This window comes from Hyperolius riggenbachi, chromosome 2 (assembly GCF_040937935.1).
Source record: "Hyperolius riggenbachi isolate aHypRig1 chromosome 2, aHypRig1.pri, whole genome shotgun sequence".
In the NCBI taxonomy this organism is placed as follows: Eukaryota; Metazoa; Chordata; class Amphibia; order Anura; family Hyperoliidae; genus Hyperolius; species Hyperolius riggenbachi.
Window position 1 is genome coordinate 408,824,603 of NC_090647.1, and position 23,313 is coordinate 408,847,915.

General features: G+C 41.8%; 1 protein-coding gene across 1 annotated transcript in view; it reads left to right on the plus strand.

The window, feature by feature from the left end:
* The window catches only part of EFHC2 (EF-hand domain containing 2), a 234,940-nt gene that overhangs the window by 197,059 nt on the left and 14,568 nt on the right, over positions 1-23,313 (plus strand). Inside the window, exons 11-12 of the mRNA XM_068269830.1 lie at positions 7,560-7,693; positions 18,302-18,499. Of these exons, the coding sequence (XP_068125931.1) occupies positions 7,560-7,693; positions 18,302-18,499 (332 nt within the window). The remainder of the gene's footprint in view (positions 1-7,559; positions 7,694-18,301; positions 18,500-23,313) is intronic.

Genomic DNA, 23,313 nt, shown 5'->3' on the forward strand with positions numbered 1-23,313 from the left:
TAGCTGGAGAGGAGATCGCAGCACCAGTAGAGTTGAACTGCCACTCAGCCAAGGAGGAGGAGGACGACAGCGAAGAGGATGTAGCAGGAGGAGAGGAGGTGGCAGCAGGCCTGCCTGCAAGCCGTGGAGGTGTCACTAGGTCCGCTGCACAGCCACGTACTCCCTGCTTACCAGCGGTCACCAGGTTGACCCAATGGGCTGTGTAAGTAATGTACCTGCCTTGACCGTGCAACACTTTGTTCCAGAGATGGCACCACTCTACTCTCAACTTCACGGTACAGTTTGGGTATCGCCTTTTTATAGAAATAATTGCGGCCTGGTATCTTCCACTGCGGTGTCCCAATGGCCACAAATTTACGAAAGGCCTCACAGTCCACCAGCTGGTATGGTAACAGCTGGCGAGCTAACAGTTCCGCCAAGCCAGCTGTCACACGCCGGGCAAGGGGGTGACTGGCAGCTTCTTCCGCTCAAAGATTTCCTTCACAGACACCTGGCTGCTGTGGGCAGAGGAGCAGGAACCGCTCAAGGTGAGAGGCGGAGTGGAGGAAGGTGGCTGTGAAGGTGCAAGGAAGAAAGCGGCTGAAGATGCTGCACCTGAAGGAGGAAGAGAAGAAGGAGGGTGGTTTTTCTTTTGTGTGCTGCTTTTGCTCAGGTGCTCTTCCCATTGCATTTTGTGCCTTTTCTGCATGTGCCTTCGTAAGGCAGTTGTCCCTACGTGGGTATTGGCCTTTCCACGGCTCAAATTTTGGAGGCAGAGAGAACAGATGGCAATGCTCTGATCTGAGGCAGACACATTAAAAAATTTCCAAACCGATGAGCCCCTCCTGAGGTGATGGCACTATGGTGGCATCAGCAGCTGACATTTAAGAGCATGTTGTCTGGCTTGTCCATAGGTGGCGATACATGGCCCCGGACACTGCCACCAGCTGTTTCTGATGACGAGCTCCCCCTGCTTCTTTCAGCAACTCGTCTCCTTCTACACCTCTCTGACTTCCCCTCTGAACTGTCCCCATGTTCATCTTCTCTATTGGGTACCCACGTGGGCATCCGTATCATCGTCATCATCATAATCATCCTGCCCAGCTTCGCTTGCCTCAGACACCTCCAAAACTGCACCAACAGCAGATACTTCATCATCCTTCTCCTCACACGTAACATCCATAGTGTTGCCTAACTCAAAGGTGGTGTAACTTGCTTAGCGCCTTCATCTGGTTGTAACAATAATGGCTGTGCATCAGTGATTTCTCTACCAAATAACTCACGTGAACTGTCAAATGCAGTGGATGTGGTGCTTGTAGTAGTGCTGGGGGCTGCGGAAGATGAGGTATTCTATGTTAAATAGTCAACCACGTCCTGACAATCTTGGGAGTTGATGGGACGTGCCTTCTTCTGAGCACTGTACTTTGGTCCATGGCCACACGAAATCACATTAGCACGACCTTACACAGACCTGCCAGGTGGCCTTCCTCTGAGTCTGCCTCTACCTCTGCCTCTACCTGTTTTGGTCATTTTGTCCATATCGGGGGGGGGGGGGGGGGATAAAGTGAAGGGTATGTACTGACTTGACTAATACAATGTGCAGTCACACAGGTGCAGTTAACAGGTATGCACGGAGTGGTATATCACATTGCGTGCACTCACGTAGGTAGGTGGGTGCACTGAACACAACAGGTAGGTATATGCAGTGATGGGTATTACAAATGTGCACCTGTCACACAGACAGGTACCGGACAGGCACAGTGACACTGCGTGGACTCACGTAGGTAGGTGGGTGCACTGAAGCAGTGGCGTCGCTACCATGGGGCGGCCAGGAGTGCTCCGCTCCGGGTGTCAGCTCCAGGGGGGGGTGTCATCAAGGCCTCCCCAGAAGCCTTGATGACACAGGAGGGGAAGCAGCGCTAAAGGAGGGGTGGCAGCGTCGGCGGGGAAGGGGGGAAATACCCCCCCACATCTCCCTCACCTGGGTCCCCTCCTTCGGCGCTTCCCCTCTACGGGCGCCGGCAACGGGCACTGACAGTTTACCCGAGCAGGGCTACGGGAAGATGGCCACCGACGCCCGCACTGGAGACAAAAATAGACGGCAAGATGGCCGCCGACGCCATCTTGCTGTCTATTTTTGTCTCCAGTGCGGGCTTCGGCGGCCATCTTCCCGTAGCCCTGCACTGATGACGCAGCGGGAGACGGCGCGGGACATTCAAGAGGAGCTGCGGAGAGAGAGGCTGCCTGGGATTCGGAAGAGAGGTTTCATCTGCAGGTAAGTGAATGTTTTTTTTTTTCTTTTACAGGTGCACCGGCCCGGCCACCCACCGCTGCTGCCCACCTACCCACCACTGCTGCCCACCTACACACCACTGCTGCCCACCTACCCACCACCTACCCACCACTGCTGCCCACCTACCCACCAGGCTACCCAGCAGGCTGCCCACCTACCCACCAGGCTACCCACCACTGCTGCCCACCTACCCACCACTGCTGCCCACCTACCCACCACTGCTACCCAGCAGGCTGCCCACCTACCCACCAGGCTACCCAGCAGGCTGGCCACCTACCCACCAGGCTACCCAGCAGGCTGGCCACCTACCCACCACTGCTGCCCCCCTACCCACCAGGCTACCCAGCAGGCTACCCACCTACCCACCATGCTACCCACCTACCCACCACTGCTGCCCACCTACCCACCACCTACCCACCACTGCTGCCCACCTACCCACCACTGCTACCCACCTACCCACCACTGCTGCCCACCTATGCACCACTGCTGCCCACCTACCCACCACTGCTGCCCACCTACCCACCAGTCTACCCACCTACCCACCAGGCTACCCATCAGGCTGCCCACCTATGCACCACTGCTGCCCACCTACCCACCACTGCTACCCAGCAGGCTGCCCACCTACCCACCAGACTACCCAGCAGGCTGGCCACCTACCCACCACTGCTGCCCCCCTACCCACCAGGCTACCCAGCAGGCTACCCACCTACCCACCATGCTACCCACCTACCCACCACTGCTGCCCACCTACCCACCAGGCTGCCCACCTACCCACCAGGCTACCCAGCAGGCTGCCCACCTACCCACCACTGCTGCCCCCCTACCCACCACTGCTACCCAGCAGGCTGCCCACCTACCCACTAGGCAATCAGGCTGCTCACCCTTCACCACCTACCCACCAGGCTATCAGCTTGACAACACTCAAATCTGCTGCCGACATTGTGCATTTTGTGGTCAGATTAACTACCGATATTGTGTATTTTGTGGTCAGATCTGCTACCGACATTGTGTATTTTGTGGTCAGATTAACTGCCGACATTGTGTATTTTGTGGTCAGTTTAACTACCGTCATTGTGTATTTTGTGGTCAGTTTAACTACCGATATTGTGTATTTTGTGGTGAAATCTGGTGCTGACATTGTGTATGTTCTGGTCAAATGTGCCGCAAGATTGAATGATTTTTTTCTGGTCAAATCTGCCGACATGATTGAATGTATTTTCTTGTGAAATCTGCTCACATAACGTGTAATGTCTGGTGAAATTTTCTCGCATTACATGTATTTTATGTTGAAAGCTTCTGACATTTTGTGTATTTTCTGGAGAAAAGCTGCGCAATGATGTGAATTTTCTGGAGAAAGGTTGACTAAAACTTGGGTGCACTTTTAAATTAGCTCCGCCCCATCCGTTCATAGCCACGCCGCAGGTGGTGTACCGTGGGTGGGGGGTGTCTTTCAATACCTAGCACCGGGTGTCAAATGCTCTAGCTACGCCACTGCACTGAAGTGAACAACAGGTAGGTATATGCAGTGATAGGTATTACAATGTGCACCTGTCACACACAGACAGATACCTGACAGGCACAGTGACACTGCGTGCGCTCATGTAGGTAGGTGGGTGCACTTTGAACAACAGGTAGGTATATGCAGTGATGGGTATTATAATGTGCACCTGTCACACACAGACAGGTACCGGACAGGCACAGTGACACTGCATGCGCTCACGTAGGTAGGCGGGTTTACTGAAGTGAACAACAGGTAGGTGTATGCAGTGATGGGTATTACAATGTGCACCTGGCACAGTAGTAATTATACCACCAAGGGTTAAAGGCCAGCTGTGACTGACTGACAGGGCTGTATATAATGCAAGTGGGCCACACAACAACAACAACAAAAAAATAGATCACAAAAACAAGATTAGCTCTCAAAAGAGCTGTTGAGGGCCTACAAGAGCCTAACTAAGCTTTCTCTATAGGTCTGCACAGCAGCTCTCCCTTCTCTAATTACTGCAGGCACACGAGTGAGTGAAAAGCCTGACACTGCCTGCCTTTTATAAGGGGGGAGTGGCTCCAGGAGGGAGTGTAGCCTGATTGGGTACAATGTGCCTGCTGACTGTGATGTAGAGAGTCAAAGTTGACCCTAATGATGCACTATGGGGGTGAATCGAACTTCCGGAAAAGTTTGTGAATCACGGAATTTCGCCGGGAACCGTTCACCGGCGAACCGTTCGGGCCATCTTTAGCAACTAGAGGAAGTAACAGGACCTGGTACAGAAGACAGAGAAGACTGAGGACGGTGACGTGGGTATTTTTAATCATGATTTAAGTGCGGTGCTGTGACATATGTCATCCGGACTATCCTGCACCCCCAGGTCTGCTCAGCCCTAATCTTGGACTGAATAGAATGTAGATTAGGGGTTGGGAGTAAGCGGCAGTTCCTCTCCCTTAGTCTGTCCCTAGGAACACCCCCCTACCCACTGATGGTTCCTGATATCACTGTAATTAACTAACAGCACACGGCACAGGAGAGGTGTGACTTGTGCAGGCTTGTGGAGATTGAGCTCGGAACAGCACCGGCCGAGCACGCCCATGCTGGTCCCAGAAGTCCGCCAGGACTGCATTCATGGACCACTCAGGGACCACCTCTGGAACCCAGGAGCGATAAGTGTGACACTCACTGTAGTTGGGAGTATTCTGCGCATGGACAGTTCGTTAAGTAACGTAACTGTTTGTCACAGTGTTTGTGCAGAATGGTCCCGGCCATTGGAACGCAATTGGGAGCCAGGGTGCACATGGGCAGGACTGTGCATGTGCAGTAGGTCACAACCTGGCTGTATTGTGGACTCCACTGAAGCACAACAAAGGGGACCGGACTGACACAGAAGGTGCAAATGGACTACAGCATGACTGGAGGAAGCCACAGGCAAGTATAAATACTTTTTCTTTCATTATCTCAGCTTTAGTTCAAAGCAGGGATGTCAAACCGGTCCTATGAGGGCCAAGGTCCTCACACATTTTTGGCACAGCTCAAATGACTTGATGGGTCTGAATCAGGAAAGGTGTGGTCCATCAGGTAGAATACATCCCTCTCTTTCTCAGTCCATCCTAAACACTAGCATGGGTCTGGTCCTCCAGGCCTGGATTTCAACACCTGTGGTTTAAAGTGAAACTGTGTGCATATCCTGTGAAGTAAATCAAAACTGTGAAAATGATATACAGGTTTCCATCTCATGACTGCTCTGTGTTTGATGTCAGTGCAGATCATCTTTTCTGCAAAATTACCTTTTTTATTGGAGTGACTCTCAGGTATGAGTCCTTAATTGTGCACTTTGCTTACTGCCTGACTAAGCTGTTTTCATTGACCAACTGTCACCATCTCATCAAATATTTAGACATGGTTAGTGGGTACTGATTTTTAATTATCCTATGACAGCTTTTACTGTGAGACATAAAGGGCTTTATGTGTTGCAAACTTGCAATCGCCTGTGCTTGCTGTCCATAACAACCATTAACAAAGCTATATTTTTTATTTCCAAATTAGAACTGTATAATGACAGTTGAAAGCAGGAATTTTCAGAAGAACCAGTATGAAGAATAATTGAAGCAAATGTGGTGCAAAACAAGTGTAGGAGTGGAGCAGTTGCACAGAGTAACCAATCAGAACCTTTGACCTAGAAATCTGCGCCATTTTTTTTGCCCCAATACTTCACCCGTTTTGCTTTCACTGGTTTTGATAAATGTACCCCACTAAAATACATATTTAATAAACCCAATGCAAAGTAGATTGGAGAAAAACTTGTGCCAAGTGGAGCAAATGCCGGGATCAAGGTTTCAGATTGGTTCCTGACACTGGTTTTGGTAACACATCAATTAATTTCAATACAAAAAAAAGGATTGCGCTCCCTCTCTCTTAAAGTGAACCTCCGGACTAAAAATCGACTCATCAGCTCTGAAAAGGCCTGGTGTTTCTTTAACAGCTTCACAGCATCAGAACTTTGTTTCTCTTATCCAAGCCTCATTTTTAGCTGCACAGAAGAAAACTGCCCGGGCATTTCCCCCCTGATGCTGTGCAAAGCATGATGGGATTTCTGATGTTGTTGCTCTCGTTCTGCTGTTTTGGTGCCAATTTTTTTTTTTTTACATTTTGAATTTGACATTTGAAGCCTAGCACATGCAGCTGGGAGGGGTTATCAGGACACAGGACAGTTGGAACTGTGTCTCCTGCTCCTTGTCACCTCCTTTCAACCAAAAAGATGGCTGCCTCCATGACAAAGATGGCAGCCCCCATGAATCACAAACATTTGCCTGTTCTTTTAAAACAGGGTGGGTAAAAATTATATTACCTATCTATTCTAATTAACATAACTAATGTAACTTAATGACAGTATGTTTGTTTAGGCTGAAGTTCCCCTTTAAATATCACTCTCAAAAAGTACAAATTGCAATCAGTGAGGGTTTAGATAACACACAAGCAATATTCTTATAAAGTGTAAGTTTTAATATACATTTAAAAACATTCTTGAACAGATACATAAAAAGAATTCTAGCATGGTATTGTTTTCCTGGTGTAGCAACAATACCAAGATACAATTGTTTTTATCATTATTTATTGTATTTATAAAACGCCAACATATTACGCAGAAATCTATTCTAGAATATGTTAATTAATTGAATACTAAAAGTTACGCTTTATACGAATATTGATTGGGCAGCATCTAAACCCTCATCTATTGGAATTTGTTCATTGTGAGACTGGTTATTATACCTCTGGCCCTGACTCTCGAGAGACATCCAAGAACATAAATGAACTAATGCAATTTCAGGACATAAAAGACTTGTTGCAGGCGGGCCATGTAATGGACCATTGTGGCTGGTTGAGTTCAGGTGGCAAAGCTCAGCCATTCTGGTAATACTAGACAGTATGTAGTAAAAATCATTTAAAAAAAGAAAAAAAAAGGTGCAAATGGAACCATTTTGAGTTGTTCAGTATGTCTTATCACCTGGATAGAGCAGGCGATAAGTTTAGCACTCATCTGGCCTCAAAAGTCCAAGTATTTTTTTGTTGCACTGCCTTGTGAGCTAATATTTCCCTGGCAATGCACTGCTAATTGAATCATGCTATTTGCAAAACACATCTTACAGTCATCAGCATGCAGCACTGGCAATTGTTGGAAATGTATTAGGTCAAAAATATACTCAGATAGGTTCAGTATTTAAACACTCACCAAGCTTTAAAAAAATGCTTACATGTTAATAAAAACTTGTAATGTTTGTTTATTGATATTTCTTTCAGTTTCCCGTGTCTGACATTGCATCTATTATAACTAAGCTAAGAAGAATGTGTGAACCTAAGTCCAGAGAAATCAAACAACTATTTGCAGCTAATGATCCTGGCAACAGAAATTACATGGTGTATGAAACCTTCAGGTATGAAACATGAACGTAAAAGATGATTGGGCTCTGCTAACGTGCTATATTTATACATTTTTGAGAAATCTCTCCTCATGCTTGCACTAGTGTATGACTTCATGCTAACCAGAAAGGCAACAGACTTTACCCTTGCATTGCTCTGGTTTCCAAAATCTTTCTATTTAGAAGACTGCGCTGAGAGGTCTGATCTATCAGCATGATTTAGGAAGCCACAAGATGAATTAATCCGTTCTCCTTACAGCACCAGCCTGTTCTTGTGTATTCACAGCTGCACTTCCTAAGTGCATAACTATAACTCTTGTTTGTTGTGGGACATGTAGCACTTGACATGTAATATATATGTCCTGAATGTCATCACTTTGAAATCTCTGACCACCTACTAACATTGCTTGTTGATCCAGTTTCCTGTCTTGTTATGCGCAAAACTCTGTATCTTTAGTCTGTTTCTAATTAGTTATTAACATCATAATATTTTTTATAACAGTTTGATATAATATTTCAGTTACTTATATATTTAAAGTGGTTATGCTGTAGAAACAGACCAGTGTTTTTGGTCAAATCTCTGAAAAGAACAGGAAGCTGTATAAATAGTACCGTTTTTTGTTAAAGTTCTTCAGGACTGTAGACCATTGGAGATCATAAATGACTCTGTAAACCTTACCAGAGTTTTTTCTTAATTTTAGCAAACCTTTGCAGCCACTGTCTGTGTCATATTGGAGCACAGTCAGCAAGGGTAGTGCAAAGATATATAAATTAATGGCTCACACCCACAGTGAAAGCTTTTTTGAAGTAAACTCCTTGCTTTATTAAGGCCAGTTTTTCACTTGTGGTTTTTTGTTGCGATGCGATGCAGTGCAGAAATCAGCCTTCATATGACCCTGAGCCACTGTGTGGCAACAGGGTCATATGCATAGTGTGCCCCCCTGCTCAGTGATGAACTCCCTGCTTGCTGAGTAGGAAGTATATCACTGCGATTCCCATCGTTCTGCGCATTAAGGCCGCGTCTCACCACGTACCTGTCATTTACACTTACTACATTGCCCGTTGACTTGCATTGCAGCATAGCTGCATCTATTTGGATACTTCCGGCCCACCGCGTTGCATCGTGTGAAGTGTGCAAGTGTCCATAGTGTAAAAGAGGCCTATAGGAACTCCTTCTATGGGCATGTGCACGCACTATAATCTTCACCAACCTTTGAACATCCCTCACTATAATCTGAGACATAGTTGAATAAATTCAAGATAAATTTGCAGAATTATGTATATTTTCTAATGAATCCAACACACCAAATACATAAAAGAGATCAGATGTGCAGAAAAGTCGAACGTTTTTTTTCTATTCGAGTGAGAAATTGGATCAAATTTCCCTTTTTTTTTTCAATATAAGTCGATCGGGAGTGGTGGATTTTTCGGATAAATTTTTCAGAAGATTGAATGGTGTAGGGTAGATTGTAAATTTCTTGATGTGCAGACCCACACAATGTTCTCAAAGTTTTCAATCATTTATTTCATAATTGGGTGAAAACTGAACACATGTGTGGTACATTGGTCAGATTTTTCAAATGTTACAATCAATAGGAAAAATTCATTGTAATTCTCAGATTGAGAAGGAATGTAAAAAATTGCATGCTGTCTGGCCACAATAAGAAAACACAGTTTAGTTGGTGAAATTATAGAATAAACTGCAAGGACACCTCGTAGAGTTGCACAGGTGAGAAGTAAACCGAAGACATTAAGGCCACTGAAGTGTCTAAGGGACTATCCTATACAGAACAAAAAAGTTGCCACTCACAGGTAGACCCCATTGGATATAGGTTTTGTAGAAAAAAAATCACAAGTAAACCTTACGATCTGTCTTTCCACCTGCCCCATATTAAATGAAATAGCTTGAGCCTGTTCCTATGAACAAACAGAAGTTTGCAGAATGCAAGACTAGAATCTATTCTCTTGCACCATGATGCGGAGAGCATAGGGAGGAAAGATGACAACCACCCCATGGCTATTTCTTGTCTAGCTACAAAAATCATCTTTACCATAAAGGCTTTGATGCTGGAGTGAAGGCTATCATCTGGCATCGCCCCCAGAAGACACATAGCGGAGGTTAGAGTTGACAGACATCTCATTTTGCCATGAAGGAATTCCACAACTTGTGCCCAGTATGACCTAATACAGGACACACCCATATCAACTGTAGAAAAGAGATCAAGGGATGTTGACATTTAGGGCAGGCTGTATCGCCTGAGGGTTTTTATATTACAATAAGGGCCAGCATCAGGTAGGACTAGTGTAGAATGAATAGTTATGTATACGTAGCATACTCACATTTACACAATGATGGTTTTTAAACTGCTACCAAGATCTTCCCAGTCCTCTGCATCCAGTTGTACCCCAGCAGTGCACAGACCACTTGTTGAGATGGCTAGGTGCGTTCTATAGTATCACTCTCTATCAGCAGCTTATATAAATCATCTATAAACTGTTTAGAGGGACCTACTTGTATCATTTCCATTACACAGGAACACATCAGTTCAGGGGTAGAGTGCTGAAATTGCACAAATAAGGCATGGGATACTGTGCATATCTGAATGGATAAGGAGAGGGGCCATGGTACTAAGATGCAAGCACAGAAAAGGAAGAAAACATCTACTACACTCTATAATTTGAATCTGGTGAACCACAGAAGTCCAGGCAATTAAACAATATATAGAGCCACCTGCTGGTAGAAAGCAGAAGTCACAAGCAGCCCGTCATTACTGCCACCAGCAGGAAGAAGGTAGTGCATGTCATGATTCCTAACATAGATGAAACTAAGCATCACCGAACAAACATTTAAAAAAAAAGTAATATCAGTATCTCGTTGTAGCTGGCACTCATCCATCTTATAGCAGTAGTGGGCACTCAAATTACCTGTTTATATATAGGAATATATATATATATGTGTGTGTGTGTGTGTTATTATTATTTAGTATTTATATAGTGCCGACAGCTTCTGTAGTGCTATACAGATGACATATTAGATGACATATTATTATTGTCTTGTCACTTAACTGTCCCTCAGCGGAACTCTCAATCTAATCCTCGCCATAGTCCTATGTCCATGTATGTATCGTGTAGTGTATGTATCATAGTCCAGGGCCAATTCAGGAGGAAGCCAATTAACTTATCAGTATGTTTTTGGGATGTGAGAGGAAACTGTAGTGCCCAGAAGAAACCCACACAGACACGGGGAGAACATACAAACTCCTTGCCGAAGTTAACCTGGCTGGGATTCGAACCAGGGACCCAGCGCTGCAAGGCGAGAGCGATAGCCACTAATCCACTGTGCTGCCCATATATATTTATATATATATATATATATATATATATATATATATATATATATATATATATATATATATATATATATATATATAATTATTAGCATACAGTATATACTAATAAAGTTATTTTTTACATTACCCTTTGTTTGGTTGGTAGCCATTATCCTTTTTTTTTTATAAACATCATAAATAAAGCTGACCACACATGCCCCAGAATATGATCTTACATTTCCTTGCAGGCTATGAAGAGCCGTGTTCAAGGGTATTCTGCACTGGTGATAAAAAAAGAGAGCAGAACGTGCTTTATAAAACAACATGGTAAATGTTACACTCAATGTATAGGCATAGAAAATGTGCATCAAGATGTTTGCCAATAACCTCATACTGGCAACACTGAAACATGAAAACAGATATATGATTAAAATCCAGACAATATAACATTTCCAAAGTTCAGACTACATGCATTTTTGCTCTGTTAAAGAGGCTTTTTTCCATCTTAACCATATTTAAAGTAGTTTCTGATGTTGGTGGTCCTGTAGATCTGTGACATTATGTCTGCCCTCATAAATGGTTGCAAACAGATTTGAAGATTAGCTACAGCTGCTGCTGGGCCATGGGCCATGATACAGATGGGGACATCTGCCTAGCTTTGAATCCAAATTCGAAAATATGTCTAGTGTAGGCTAATATTATGTATTTTATGGCAAAGTGGTAAGACCTATTGGACTGTACCTGGAGGCATCATTTATCTGTTCATCTGCTCATCCATCTATTTATTCATTCATCCATGTTTGATTCATTATTTTAAATGAACATTTCTGAACTTAGTGGGTTTCTGCATGGCATTGCCAAAACGAAGCTAAAGGAAAGTACAAAGAGAGTTGCCACGCAATTTGTCAGCTGTGGCTATGATGATAAGCAACAATGGTTTTTGTGTTAAAACATGGTATGTGCTGCAAATATTTGGCTGGGTCACGTCTTCTCTTCTGGGTGGGCAATACAGTCCTATTGAATAGCTTTCAAATTCATCTTCAACAGTTCATTGTGCTTGTACAGTTATTTTAAATTCAGCTGGGCTCAGTTACAAAGACAGTTTCCTCTTTTAAGTGACCAGCTTGCTTTTTCTGTCCTCTGGCATCCTGAGAGTTGTATGAGCCTCACATTGTGCAGTACTCAAGTGTCAGAAGGATGCATGCTGTGTACAAGGTGGAGCAGAACATAATGTTCCATGTACATCTCTAGTCTGCGTACAAGCAAGAGATTAATGTTTTATGCTTAAAAGGGATAAGTGCTGTAACTTCAAAAATACCAGCACTAGTTAGGCTTCAGTGTATTATTTATATTACAAATTTGGAGGGGATTAAGGCCATACATTAACACTTGTGAACACTTTGGGAATGATTTATTAAACCGAGGGATTATATTTGTTATCCGTCTGCTTCTTGTGACACTGATCGCTAGGGTATAGCTTTTATATGTACATCATGCACTGTGCAAGGATTGTTTTTGCTTTGTGACTGCTAATAAATTGCTGCAAAGATAATTTTTAAGCTTTATTTATATAATGCTGAAACCACATGCAGTGAAAATAGTGGTACCGAGCAAATGTTTTTAAATGGGCTTCAGAAATTGGGTCTTTGGGCCTGATCCAATTCACTTTTGTCTCCTAAGATTTCTCCTTGGTGATAATTCACATGATAAATAAAATGCCTTTTACTCCCCCAGCAAGCAAGAAAATAATTTTGACAGTGCTTTTTCACCAACATTTTGGTACTTTCTCAATTGCATAGTGCAAAAGTTATTTTAAGCAGAAGATGAAAAATGATCTCCTAAGAGAAAACTTAGGAGAAAAAGTGAATTGGATAGTGCCCTCTGTCTCAAACAACACTACCGCACTTGCCATCAAATAGCAGGTGACATGCAGTATTACGTTTATAACAATCGTATTATAGGTAAAGTACCACAAGATTTATTTTGTTATAGGATCTCAATTATTGTGCTATCCACCTACTGTATATATTTTGCTATGCTTATTGTTATTTTGTTATTGGAAACCTGAAATGAGAGGGATATATGGAGGCTGTCATATTTATCCTGTTTTAAACAATTCTATTTGCTTGGCAGTCCTGTTGATCTTTTTAGTTACAGTAGTGTATGAATACCACACCTGAAACCAGCATGCAGCTAATCTAGTCAGACTTCGGTCTAAGTACCAGTTCTGCATGCTTGTTCAGGGTCTATGGCTAAAAGTATAAGAGGCAGAGGATCAACAGGACAGCCAGGCAATTTATATTGTTTAAAATGAAATAAATATGGCAGCCTCCATATATCTCTCAGTTCAGGTTCCCTTTAAAGGTTTAGCCAATTCGATTGTGAAAACTTTTTAACCCTTTCGGGGTCATGATCTCTGCCATACTGTAGAATGATAAGCTTCTTTTAGCTTAGTGGATGCCTGTTGATCCTGGCACCGATAGTTAACAAGGGGTTTTCAAAGAGGCGGAGTCTAATTAATCTGCAGCAGAATTTCAATTGCCCGCAAGTAATTAACAGGTCATGGACCCACTAAAGACAGATATAACAGGAGAGTCTATCAATGAGAGAGGGAATGTCTAGAAGTTGGTAAAAGCCAAAGGTCCTTGGCAGGTGGCAGACAAGGAAAATTCATAATCTGACAAAGTCGTTGGCAGGAGATAGGCAGGACAGGGACTGCAATAAAGGAAAGGTCAGCAAGAGGGACATGAGAGTTCTTGAAGACAAGCAGGGCTTTTAGCAAAAAACTATTTTTTTTAGAACTGTCAGCACCTACTATTAATAGTAGGGGACTTAAATAACTGTCTGGGCACCAAGGGAATGTCCAGATGCAAATTGGCACCAGTTTTTTAAATGAACGAACAGTTATGTACCTGCAAGCCCAGGATCACTTGTAACAAAACAAGCACACAAACTTGACTCCAGCCAAGGCCCAAGTAGGTACACACACAAGATCAGGCATGCAACTGGGAGGTCTCTTGGCGCAGGTGTTGTAACAGCTTCTAATACATTTCATACAGTTTACTGATTTAAGCATGGTCAAACGTGATGATACATTTTAATCACTTGAACATCTGGTTAAATGGTTGATACACAGTACTTCACTACATAATAGTTTTGCTAAAATCAGCTTGAGACTGAATACTATGAAATTAACCATTTACCTTACCATGGCCGATTGGCTATCGGTTCTTATGTTTGTCCTTGTAATTATTAATTTTCACTTCTAACTGTTCAATTTATAAAATCCTACATTTTTACTTTGTGAATAGCTCCAATTCTAAGCTTATTTATAAGAAACCCAGTGTTTTTGTGGCTCTGAGCTCTATGTCTATGTTCTAAAATATCATTATTTGTATTAAATTGTGTATTTGTGGTGTGCCAACATCTTCAAGTTTGGAAATTAAATTATATTAACACAGGCAAAATTACTTAGAGGCCTCTCACAGCTGTTGCATTACCACATGGCAGTAGAGAGGGTAACTGAACTGAAGTGCTTCATTATGTTTATATGGTAGAAGCTTAGAAGTTTGGAACTCGCCAAGGCTGCCCCCTCTCCACCCTATTATTTGCACTATTAATTGAGCCCCTTGCGGTTCAGATCAGAAATAATCCAAAGATTCATGGCATACCACTGGGATTGAAAATACATAAGGTGGGCTTATTTTCCGACGATTTAATAGTTTGCATTTCACGACCTACTAGCTCAATTCTTACCCTAACTAGGCTTGTAAACCAATTTGGCACTATCTCGGGCTTATGTGTCAACCCAGCCAAATCAAAAGCCTTAAATATCTCCCTTCCGGGTAAATTGATTCAGGCACTACAAGATACTTTTGAATTTGACTGGGATCCCTACGAACTGCCTTACCTAGAAATTTACCTCACTAGCACTTATGACATGCTTTACCAACACAATTTTCCTGCACTCGTTAGAGAATTAACAAACTTGTTGGAATGCTGGAAGCGGTACTCCATCTCCTGGCTAGGTAGAATTGTGGCCATAAAAATGACCTTTCTCCCTAAATTACTATATGCTTTCAGACTATTACCTACTCCCCTTCCCTCTTCCTTTTTTGAATCCCTTCAAAGGAAAATAATTAACTTTATTTAGGATGCCAAGAAGCCAAGATTTAGTAAACTTTACCTTTACTGCTTGAGGATGGATGGGGGATTAGGGGTACCTAATATTGCACACTACTATAAAGCAGCCCAGTTGGCCATTTTGACCAAATGGTACTTAGAAAGTGATAGGCCCGCTTGGGTGGACATCGAGGATCAACTTGTTGCACCAATTAGTATAAATAATCTTCTATGGCTCATTCCCAAGCATCGCACTAAGATCATTAACCCCATTATAAAACACTCCCTCCATATTTGGGACAGTTGTAAATACTCGGGTCGCCTGATGTCTCCCCACAGACCACTTCTTTCTTTCTTGGGAAACCCCTTGTTTCTGGCAGCCCTGAACTCCTCTGGCCTATATCAACGGTGGATCTCTGCCAAACTCCATAAAATCCAAGACCTTGTCACTAACACTGGTATCAAATCATTCGCTCATCTATGCGAGAAATTTGCTCTTCCATCCTCGAAACGATTTCATTACATGCAGATATAGCATTTTGTGAAACAACATCTCGTTAATGTAAATTCCCTATCGAGCAGATCATTTTTTGAAAATATTTGCGCTACAGCACCTCACTCTCCAGGGATTATTTATTTCATATATAAGGAACTTACTTTCTCCTATACGCAGAACAAACCTGATTATATACTTAAAGGATTTAAATTTTCAATTTGATTACACTGAAATGAGTGATATTTGGACAAATATACCTAGAACATCAATAAATGCTGATTTGGTTGTGGTGAATTATAAGCTGCTATTTAGATGGTATCTAGTCCCCCAGAGGGTGGCCAAATATAATAGAAAATGCTCGAGTGACTGCTTCAAAGGTTGTAAAGCGACAGGTACTTTTGCTCACATTTGGTGGAATTGTAAAATAGTCCGCAGCAGCTTGGAATTCTCAATCCTTATCTTTTGATGCTATCAAGAATAGGATTGGTAATATCCTCTTCTTTGAAAAACTGAGGGCCCGCATGAGTGATAACATGCGAAAATTCCATAAAATTTGGGACCCACTAATTGCCTAACTGCTAAACCCTAAGCAGATAGCAACAGTAAGTAACAAATGAGACCTTCAACATGAACTCTTTTACATGAACATATGGTGTATTTATGTTTTGCCCAGCCACTCCTCTTCTTTTGCTTTCTCTTTACCTTATGCTTGAACTTTGCTTTTCTTTCTTTCTTTTTCTTTCTCTATACCCATTTTACCTCCTCCACAAGATAGCCAACTTAACTTTTGGCTACAATAGCTCCTCTTCAAGGTTCTACCAAAGATAATTATAGTTATAGTACTTCCCCGTTCTCCTCCCCTTTTTTAGACTTACTAATGTAGTAAGTACCTTATTAAGCACGAGCTATGCTCCCTTTAATGAATAGGCAAGCCTGACCTCGCTGGAGGCCGGGTTTCATTTGCAGGTACTGAATAAACTGATATGGGTTTGTCTCCACCCGACCATGTTTGGGTTAATGATGGGTGGTAGGCTGGCCCTAGATAATGCGCTCTCTGGGAAACTCTTTTGATTGTCATACTTATACTAGTAAAGCCCAGTAATATGCAAATAAGACATGATCGCAATTAATGACCTGATTGCTGATATGTATTCCTCTTCTAAGAAAATGTTTGAAAATGATAGGTGGAGAAGTACATGTCCATATGACCATGTATACTACACAATTGCCTTGTTACAAAGCATGTTTATTAATGTATTATGATATTGTAACTGTACCTTTGTACGTGCAAAGCTATGCTATCAGTTGTACTCTACTTACCCTGTTATAAACATTTCAATAAAAATGATTGAAATATAGAAGTTCCCTTCAGAAATATATTCACAGTAGCTGGACCCTTGTTTTTTTTGATAAACTCAAAGTTTAATCCTGGAATTTAATTTTTTTAACATTTTTTTTTAATAGTATTGATTGAAAATGTTGACATAACAAGTCATAAAATATATCCAATATAAGGTGTTACATAGATTAGGATGTACAAAGAGACATTTTTCCGAATATAACTATATGAGCCTTAACATTTGACTTCACAGAGTTAAACCTATACCTTATAGCAAGAAATGAGTGAATCATCAAATACAGATAACTATGACTGATCATAGAATGTTGGAAATGTGTTTTATCCAAAAATACAACATTAATGTAATACTAAGTAAAATGTGATGATTCTTCCCTCCTCTTAATTTACTTGACCACTCAGGGTTGAAATAGGGAATTACATCTCCTATCCTATAGGCCCACATAGGTACAATATATTAGTGCCGGCACATGTGCTAGATATGAGTGACCAATCCCATGATAACCCTTGGTATCCACCATAGAATCTCTAATTTGACGTTATCTTATAGTCTTACCTCTTATGTTATGTTGCACTCCTCATATGATACTGAACCTGACAAGTAGGTTGGTAGTGTAAAAAAGCTGAAATCTCTAAAGGATCTAGATCTTAGGTTACGTTCTCTATTTAGATTGCTCTCTACCAGTGCAAATAATTGGTGTATGGTCAGAGGATTTCCTGTTAATTATCATTGATTTATAGACTACTATCATCTTCTCTAGCTTAGTACAAAATAAGAAGACATGGATGTGTAAATCAAAATACGCAAGTATGACAGTGACTACAGACAAATAGCCAACACATATACAGCAGTTTACGAGAAACAGTTGGGAAGAGAGTCCTCCCCTTGTGAATTAACAATCTAACTCTGTGGGAGCTGGACCTTGGTCAGAGTTTGTCCTCAAGTAATTTAGATCCTAGCCTGAAAAGGTTGAGTTTTAAGGGCGCATTTAAAGGAATCAGGAGTTGGAGAGTGTGTGCTTGTGTTATGGGAGTGAGTAGTGCTGGAGTTTTTGCATGACAGGAGCTTGAGATTTTTGATTAGAAATTGTTCTGTTAGAATACGGACATGAACATTTTTTTTTATTGTATTACTTTATTTATTTTTTTGCAAAATGAAGTTTTGAAATGCTAACATTGTTTTCATTTGACACACTACCGCAAAAAGACATAATATGAAAGGCTAATAAATAATTTTCCAAACCATCTAAAGTAACACCTTTGCTTAATACTGTGTATACAAGCCATCTTTAATTGCTAATCATTAATCTTATCACTAGAAACGTCATGGTGGACATTTCTGAGACAAATCTAACAGAACATGAAATAATGACTGTGGGACGCTACTACAGTGTGCGAGAGAAGCCAGAAGTTGATTTAGGCCTCATGATGGCGGTAGCCCAAGAACAGCTGAAGAAAAAGTCATTTGAGAACTTCAGCAAACTCACTGATGCCTTTGTTTACAATGACCGTGAAAGGTAAAAGAAATATGTTGGCGGACACTGTATGTGTATCATTTTTATTTTGACTCAGCATGCTGTATCTGATGAGGAATACTGAGAGAGGTCTGAAAACACTTGAAAACTAATTTTTATCTCTAGTAAAATAATATGTTTCTCTATGCCATTTGCAGGATAGAATCAAATGTTAATTTAAAGTGAACGTGAACTGAAAACAAGCTTATGAGATAAGGAATTGTATGTGTAGTACAGATGATAATTAGATCCTTAGTAGTATAGAAAAGTCTCAAATTTTTATTTTCAGTTTTGTAGCTTTATTTAATCATCAGCTACTGTTTAGAATCCACACTCTGCCTTTTAAGCTGAAAAAGAAACAGAAGTAATAACTCTTTAAACTTTCCTGCACTAAAACCTTTATACTTTGAATTTCCTCCCTGACATATAACAGGATTTTAGCTTCCATTCACTTTTCAGGAAAGTAGACTGAATTCAAAAATATGTTGGGCAAGCTCTTTTGCATAGATAGCAACTGAAGTTTTTTGAACTCTTGCTGTGCTGCAAAACAGAAAGGGACTTCAGATAATTTTTTAGTAGGGCAGCAATAGAAGTGTACAGTGATGGAAATAAGTATTTTATCCCTTGCTGATTTTGCTTGTTTGTCCTTGACCAATAAATGACCAGTCTACAATTGTAATGGTAGGTTTATTATAGATGTTAGAGACAACAAAACAAAAGAACCATCAATAACTCACTTCTCCAAAGTAAGAGCTTGATGTTAAGTGAAATAAGCATTTGCCCCCATATCTACCAGCAATATTTCAGCATCCCAGGTATATACAGTTAAACTGATATTAGGAGCACCCACTGTATGGGAGTGATTCTAATCTTAACTTGTTACAGAACCTGTATAACACCTGTCTATGGAAAAAATCCATCAATCAAATTCGAAATTACCCACCATGACCAATACCAATGAGCTCTCTAAGGATGTTAGTGGCAAGATTGGATACCTGCACAAGGCATGTACTGGGCTACAAGACTATCACCAAGCAGCTTGGTAGAAAGGTGGCACGATAATTCACAAATGAAATAAGCACAAAATAACTCTGAATCTCCCTCGGTGTTGGTCTCTATGCAAGAGCTCACCTTGTGGATTTGCAATGATCATGAGAATTGTGACAAAACAGCTCAGATTTACATGGGGGGAATTGGTCAGTAATCTTGGGACAGCTGGGACGATAGTCATCAAAAAAAGCCAAACAATTGGAAACACACTACACCATGAAGGACTGAAATCTTGTAGAGCCCACAAGGTCCCCCTGCTCAAGACAGCACATGTACTGGCCTATCTGAAATTTGCCAGTAATGATCCAGAGGAGAAATGGGTGAAAGAGTTGTGGTCAGTTGAGACTAAAACTAAGCCCTTTGGCATCAACTCAACTTGCTGTGTTTGGAGGAGGAGGAATGCTGCCTAAGTACGCCATCCACACCATCAAACATGCATTATGCTTTCAGTGTGTTTTTCTGCTAAGGGGATAGGACAACTTCACCGCACCAAAGGAACAATAGACCAGGACCATGTACTGTCAAATGTTTTGTGTGCACCTACATTTGCATTGTGGATGGGTATTTCCAGCATGACAGTGACCCAAAACATACCCAAACAAGACAAAAAATGAGTGGCTCAAGAAGCACATGCAGGTCCTGGAGTGGACTAGCCAGTCTCCAAAATTTAAAACAATAGAAAATCTGTTGGGAGAGCTGAAGGTTCGAGTTGCCAAACATCAGCCTTAAAGTGGAAATGAAATATAGTTAAAAAAATAAGAGTTTCACTTACCTGGGACTTCTGCCAGCCCCGTGCAGCTGACCTGTGCCCACGCCATCTTGCACCGATCCTCCAGTCCCCCGCCGTGGCTCACTTTTCATCATGCAGTGGAAGCCGACTTCCACTGCGCCGTGGGCATGCGTATTCTCGTAAGCGTTCTGGGGGCCAGAAGTGTCCTGCACAGTATGAGAAAATCTCTACTGTGCCTGCGCTGTACATGAACGAGCATGCGCACGGCCAGGGCAAAGCAAGCGCAGTGGACACCCATTGCGCGAAGTGAAAGTGAGCCGCGACGTTGGAACGGAAGATCATGTCGTGGGCACGTCGTGGGCACAGGTCGGCTGCAGGGGGCTGGCAGAAGTCCTAGGTAAGTGAAACTCTTCCATTTTTTTTCAACTTTTCAGTTCTGCTTTAAAATCTTACTGACTTGGAGAGGATCTGTAAAGAGGAAATATATCCCTCTCAAGAAGTAAGCAAACCTGGTGGCCAACTACAAGAAACATCTGACCTCTGTGATTGCCAACAAGGGTTTTGTCTCCAAACACTAATTCATCTTTTTGATCACTGATCGCTGACATAGCTCCTAATACAGGCACTGTATTGACCTGAAGTACCCTGGCCCACACCTGTGAAATGCATAGTCCCTTTTAGTACTAAAACGAACATATAATTTTTTTCTGATAATATTGGTTCATCCTTCAAGAGAGGTAAGAGTTATACTGCCTCTTGTGTGCACAGAAACATAAATACGGGTGTTATTGTCTAGTCCTGATTTACTCAGACATCTCCAGTAATTCACTGATGATCCCCACTGGAGTTCTCATAAATGATCTGGCAGACCTGGACTGGACATTTAAGTCTTTTCTACTATTAGGTGGTAAAATATTGCAACTCTCATTTGTGTCATATTAGGCCATATTGGAGGTTGCCAAAAGTTAGCATGTTAGAAGTAATGTTATTGCAGTTATGTCTGCTGTCAAGATGAATAACATGTAGTGATGTTATTACAATTATGTCTACTGTACAGTAAGAACTTATTTTTAATAATCCCACGCTGTCATGAATTTATTACTTTATGTGGATACCACCTGCAAGACAATTAGATACACTAATTTACTTAGCAACCTTCACCATGATATGATATGACACAGATAAGGGTCGCAGATCCTAACAGCTTAGCAGACCAGTGCTAATTAGTACAGTCCAGATTTTTTACATCACTACAATTTAAAGATGAGCTGCACGTTTCCGGAATTGTTTAACAGTGGAGTATATTTGCTGCATGTAGAGACTTTTGTGGAAGCACCCTTTGACTTCAAAAATTAGGGCCAGTGTACATACCTTACCTTCCTTGTTTTTAGTTAGGAAAATGAATGTTTCCAGGTGCTGTTGCAGTGTCCTGTAGCCAGTTAATTGTTTGCAGGTGACATTTCAAGTCTTTCAGTCAACTGAACCTTACCAAGATCATTGTGTTTTTTTCCCTTTCTCAATGAAAGTTTATTTTAACATTATTGGACACAAGCAATTTCAAGGATCTATAACTGAATTAAACAGTGTAAAGTCCTCTGTCAATTTCATGTTTAGCCCTGCATCAGGCATGCAGCCTGTTGACCAGGAAAAGAAAGACAGTAAGTGCATGCCATTGTATCCTGTTTGATAACCAGGCTTGCATGTCATTCACTATTAAGGGGTACCCCTACAAAAATAAGACAAAGCTTTCCACCCCCTCAAAAGGCACCATGATCATATGTGAGAACAGTGATCTTGTTCCCACTTCTATATGCCCTTAAAGGAGGTGGTGTTAAATATGGGGATTACTTGCTACCAGATATCCTCCTCCACTCAGGGGAATTAGCATAGGGGTACATGTAAACATGTCCTTGAATCTACATGAAATATGCTTCTAGTATATGATCCCACCCACAAGATGATGTGTTCTCTGCCGTCCTGCCTGAGGATGACACGGTTGTTTCAAGCAGCAAGTACCTGCTACACAACAGGACATCATGGCTGATTAAAAGTTCAGAGGAAGTTGTGACTGGGAATGTGGTGAGTGCTGCATTTGCAATGAAGGAGCTTGATACTTGGCACTATAGAAATGTGAAATCATGGAGCCTGTGTTTAAAGACTCTATTTAAGGAGCAGGTGTGCTCATTGGAAGTCTTTCAGAGGACAGATTGTAGTCTGTAAGAAGGGGGTAAACATCTGGATTACACTTGAACTTTGTAGCCCAGCCAGTGATCTGGATCTCTCTGAAATATCTTGTGGGGTTGCATTAGCATACAAACCAACTGCAATATATTTGCAGTAAATTGATGAGCAAGATTTGATCCAGTAAAGCATGCTCTTTGAATGAATTGTGAGGTTTAGAATTGTGTGTATGGGATTAGCGTAGAACTTCATGGTTAACCAATGAGTTTTCATTGGTAGCCTTAAGGACTATTCTCTCCTGCTTATCCGCTGCCTCTAATACTTTTAGTCATAGACCCTGAACAAGCAAGCAGCAGATCAGGTGTTTCTGACATTATTGTCAGATCTGATAAGAATAGCTGCATGCCGATTTCTGGTATTATTCAAAGACAGCCAAATAGAACAGCAGGGCTGCCAGGCAACTGGTATTGCTTAAAAGAAATAAATATGGCAGCTTCTCACTTTAGTTGTCCTTTAATAAAGAGACATATGGGTAATTTGAGCAATTCTGGTTGATAGTTGGCATGTAGATTATTCATGATATACCGTATATACTTGAATACAAGTTGACCTCATGTATAAGTCGACTCTAATATTCAACCCTCTTAAGCTGAAACTTTTGTAATGACGCAAGTATAAGTCTGCCTAGGAAAGTTAATGGCTGCCCTTGGAGCTCAGGAGGGCTTAATGAGTGCACTGCATACAGTATTGCAGCCATTAACCCCTCCTGTCCCTTAAAGTGATCTAAGCAGCTCCTGGCTTCAAATAGCTGAAAGGGCTGCCATGTTTAAGAAGTTCAACTCCCTACTTTTCCACT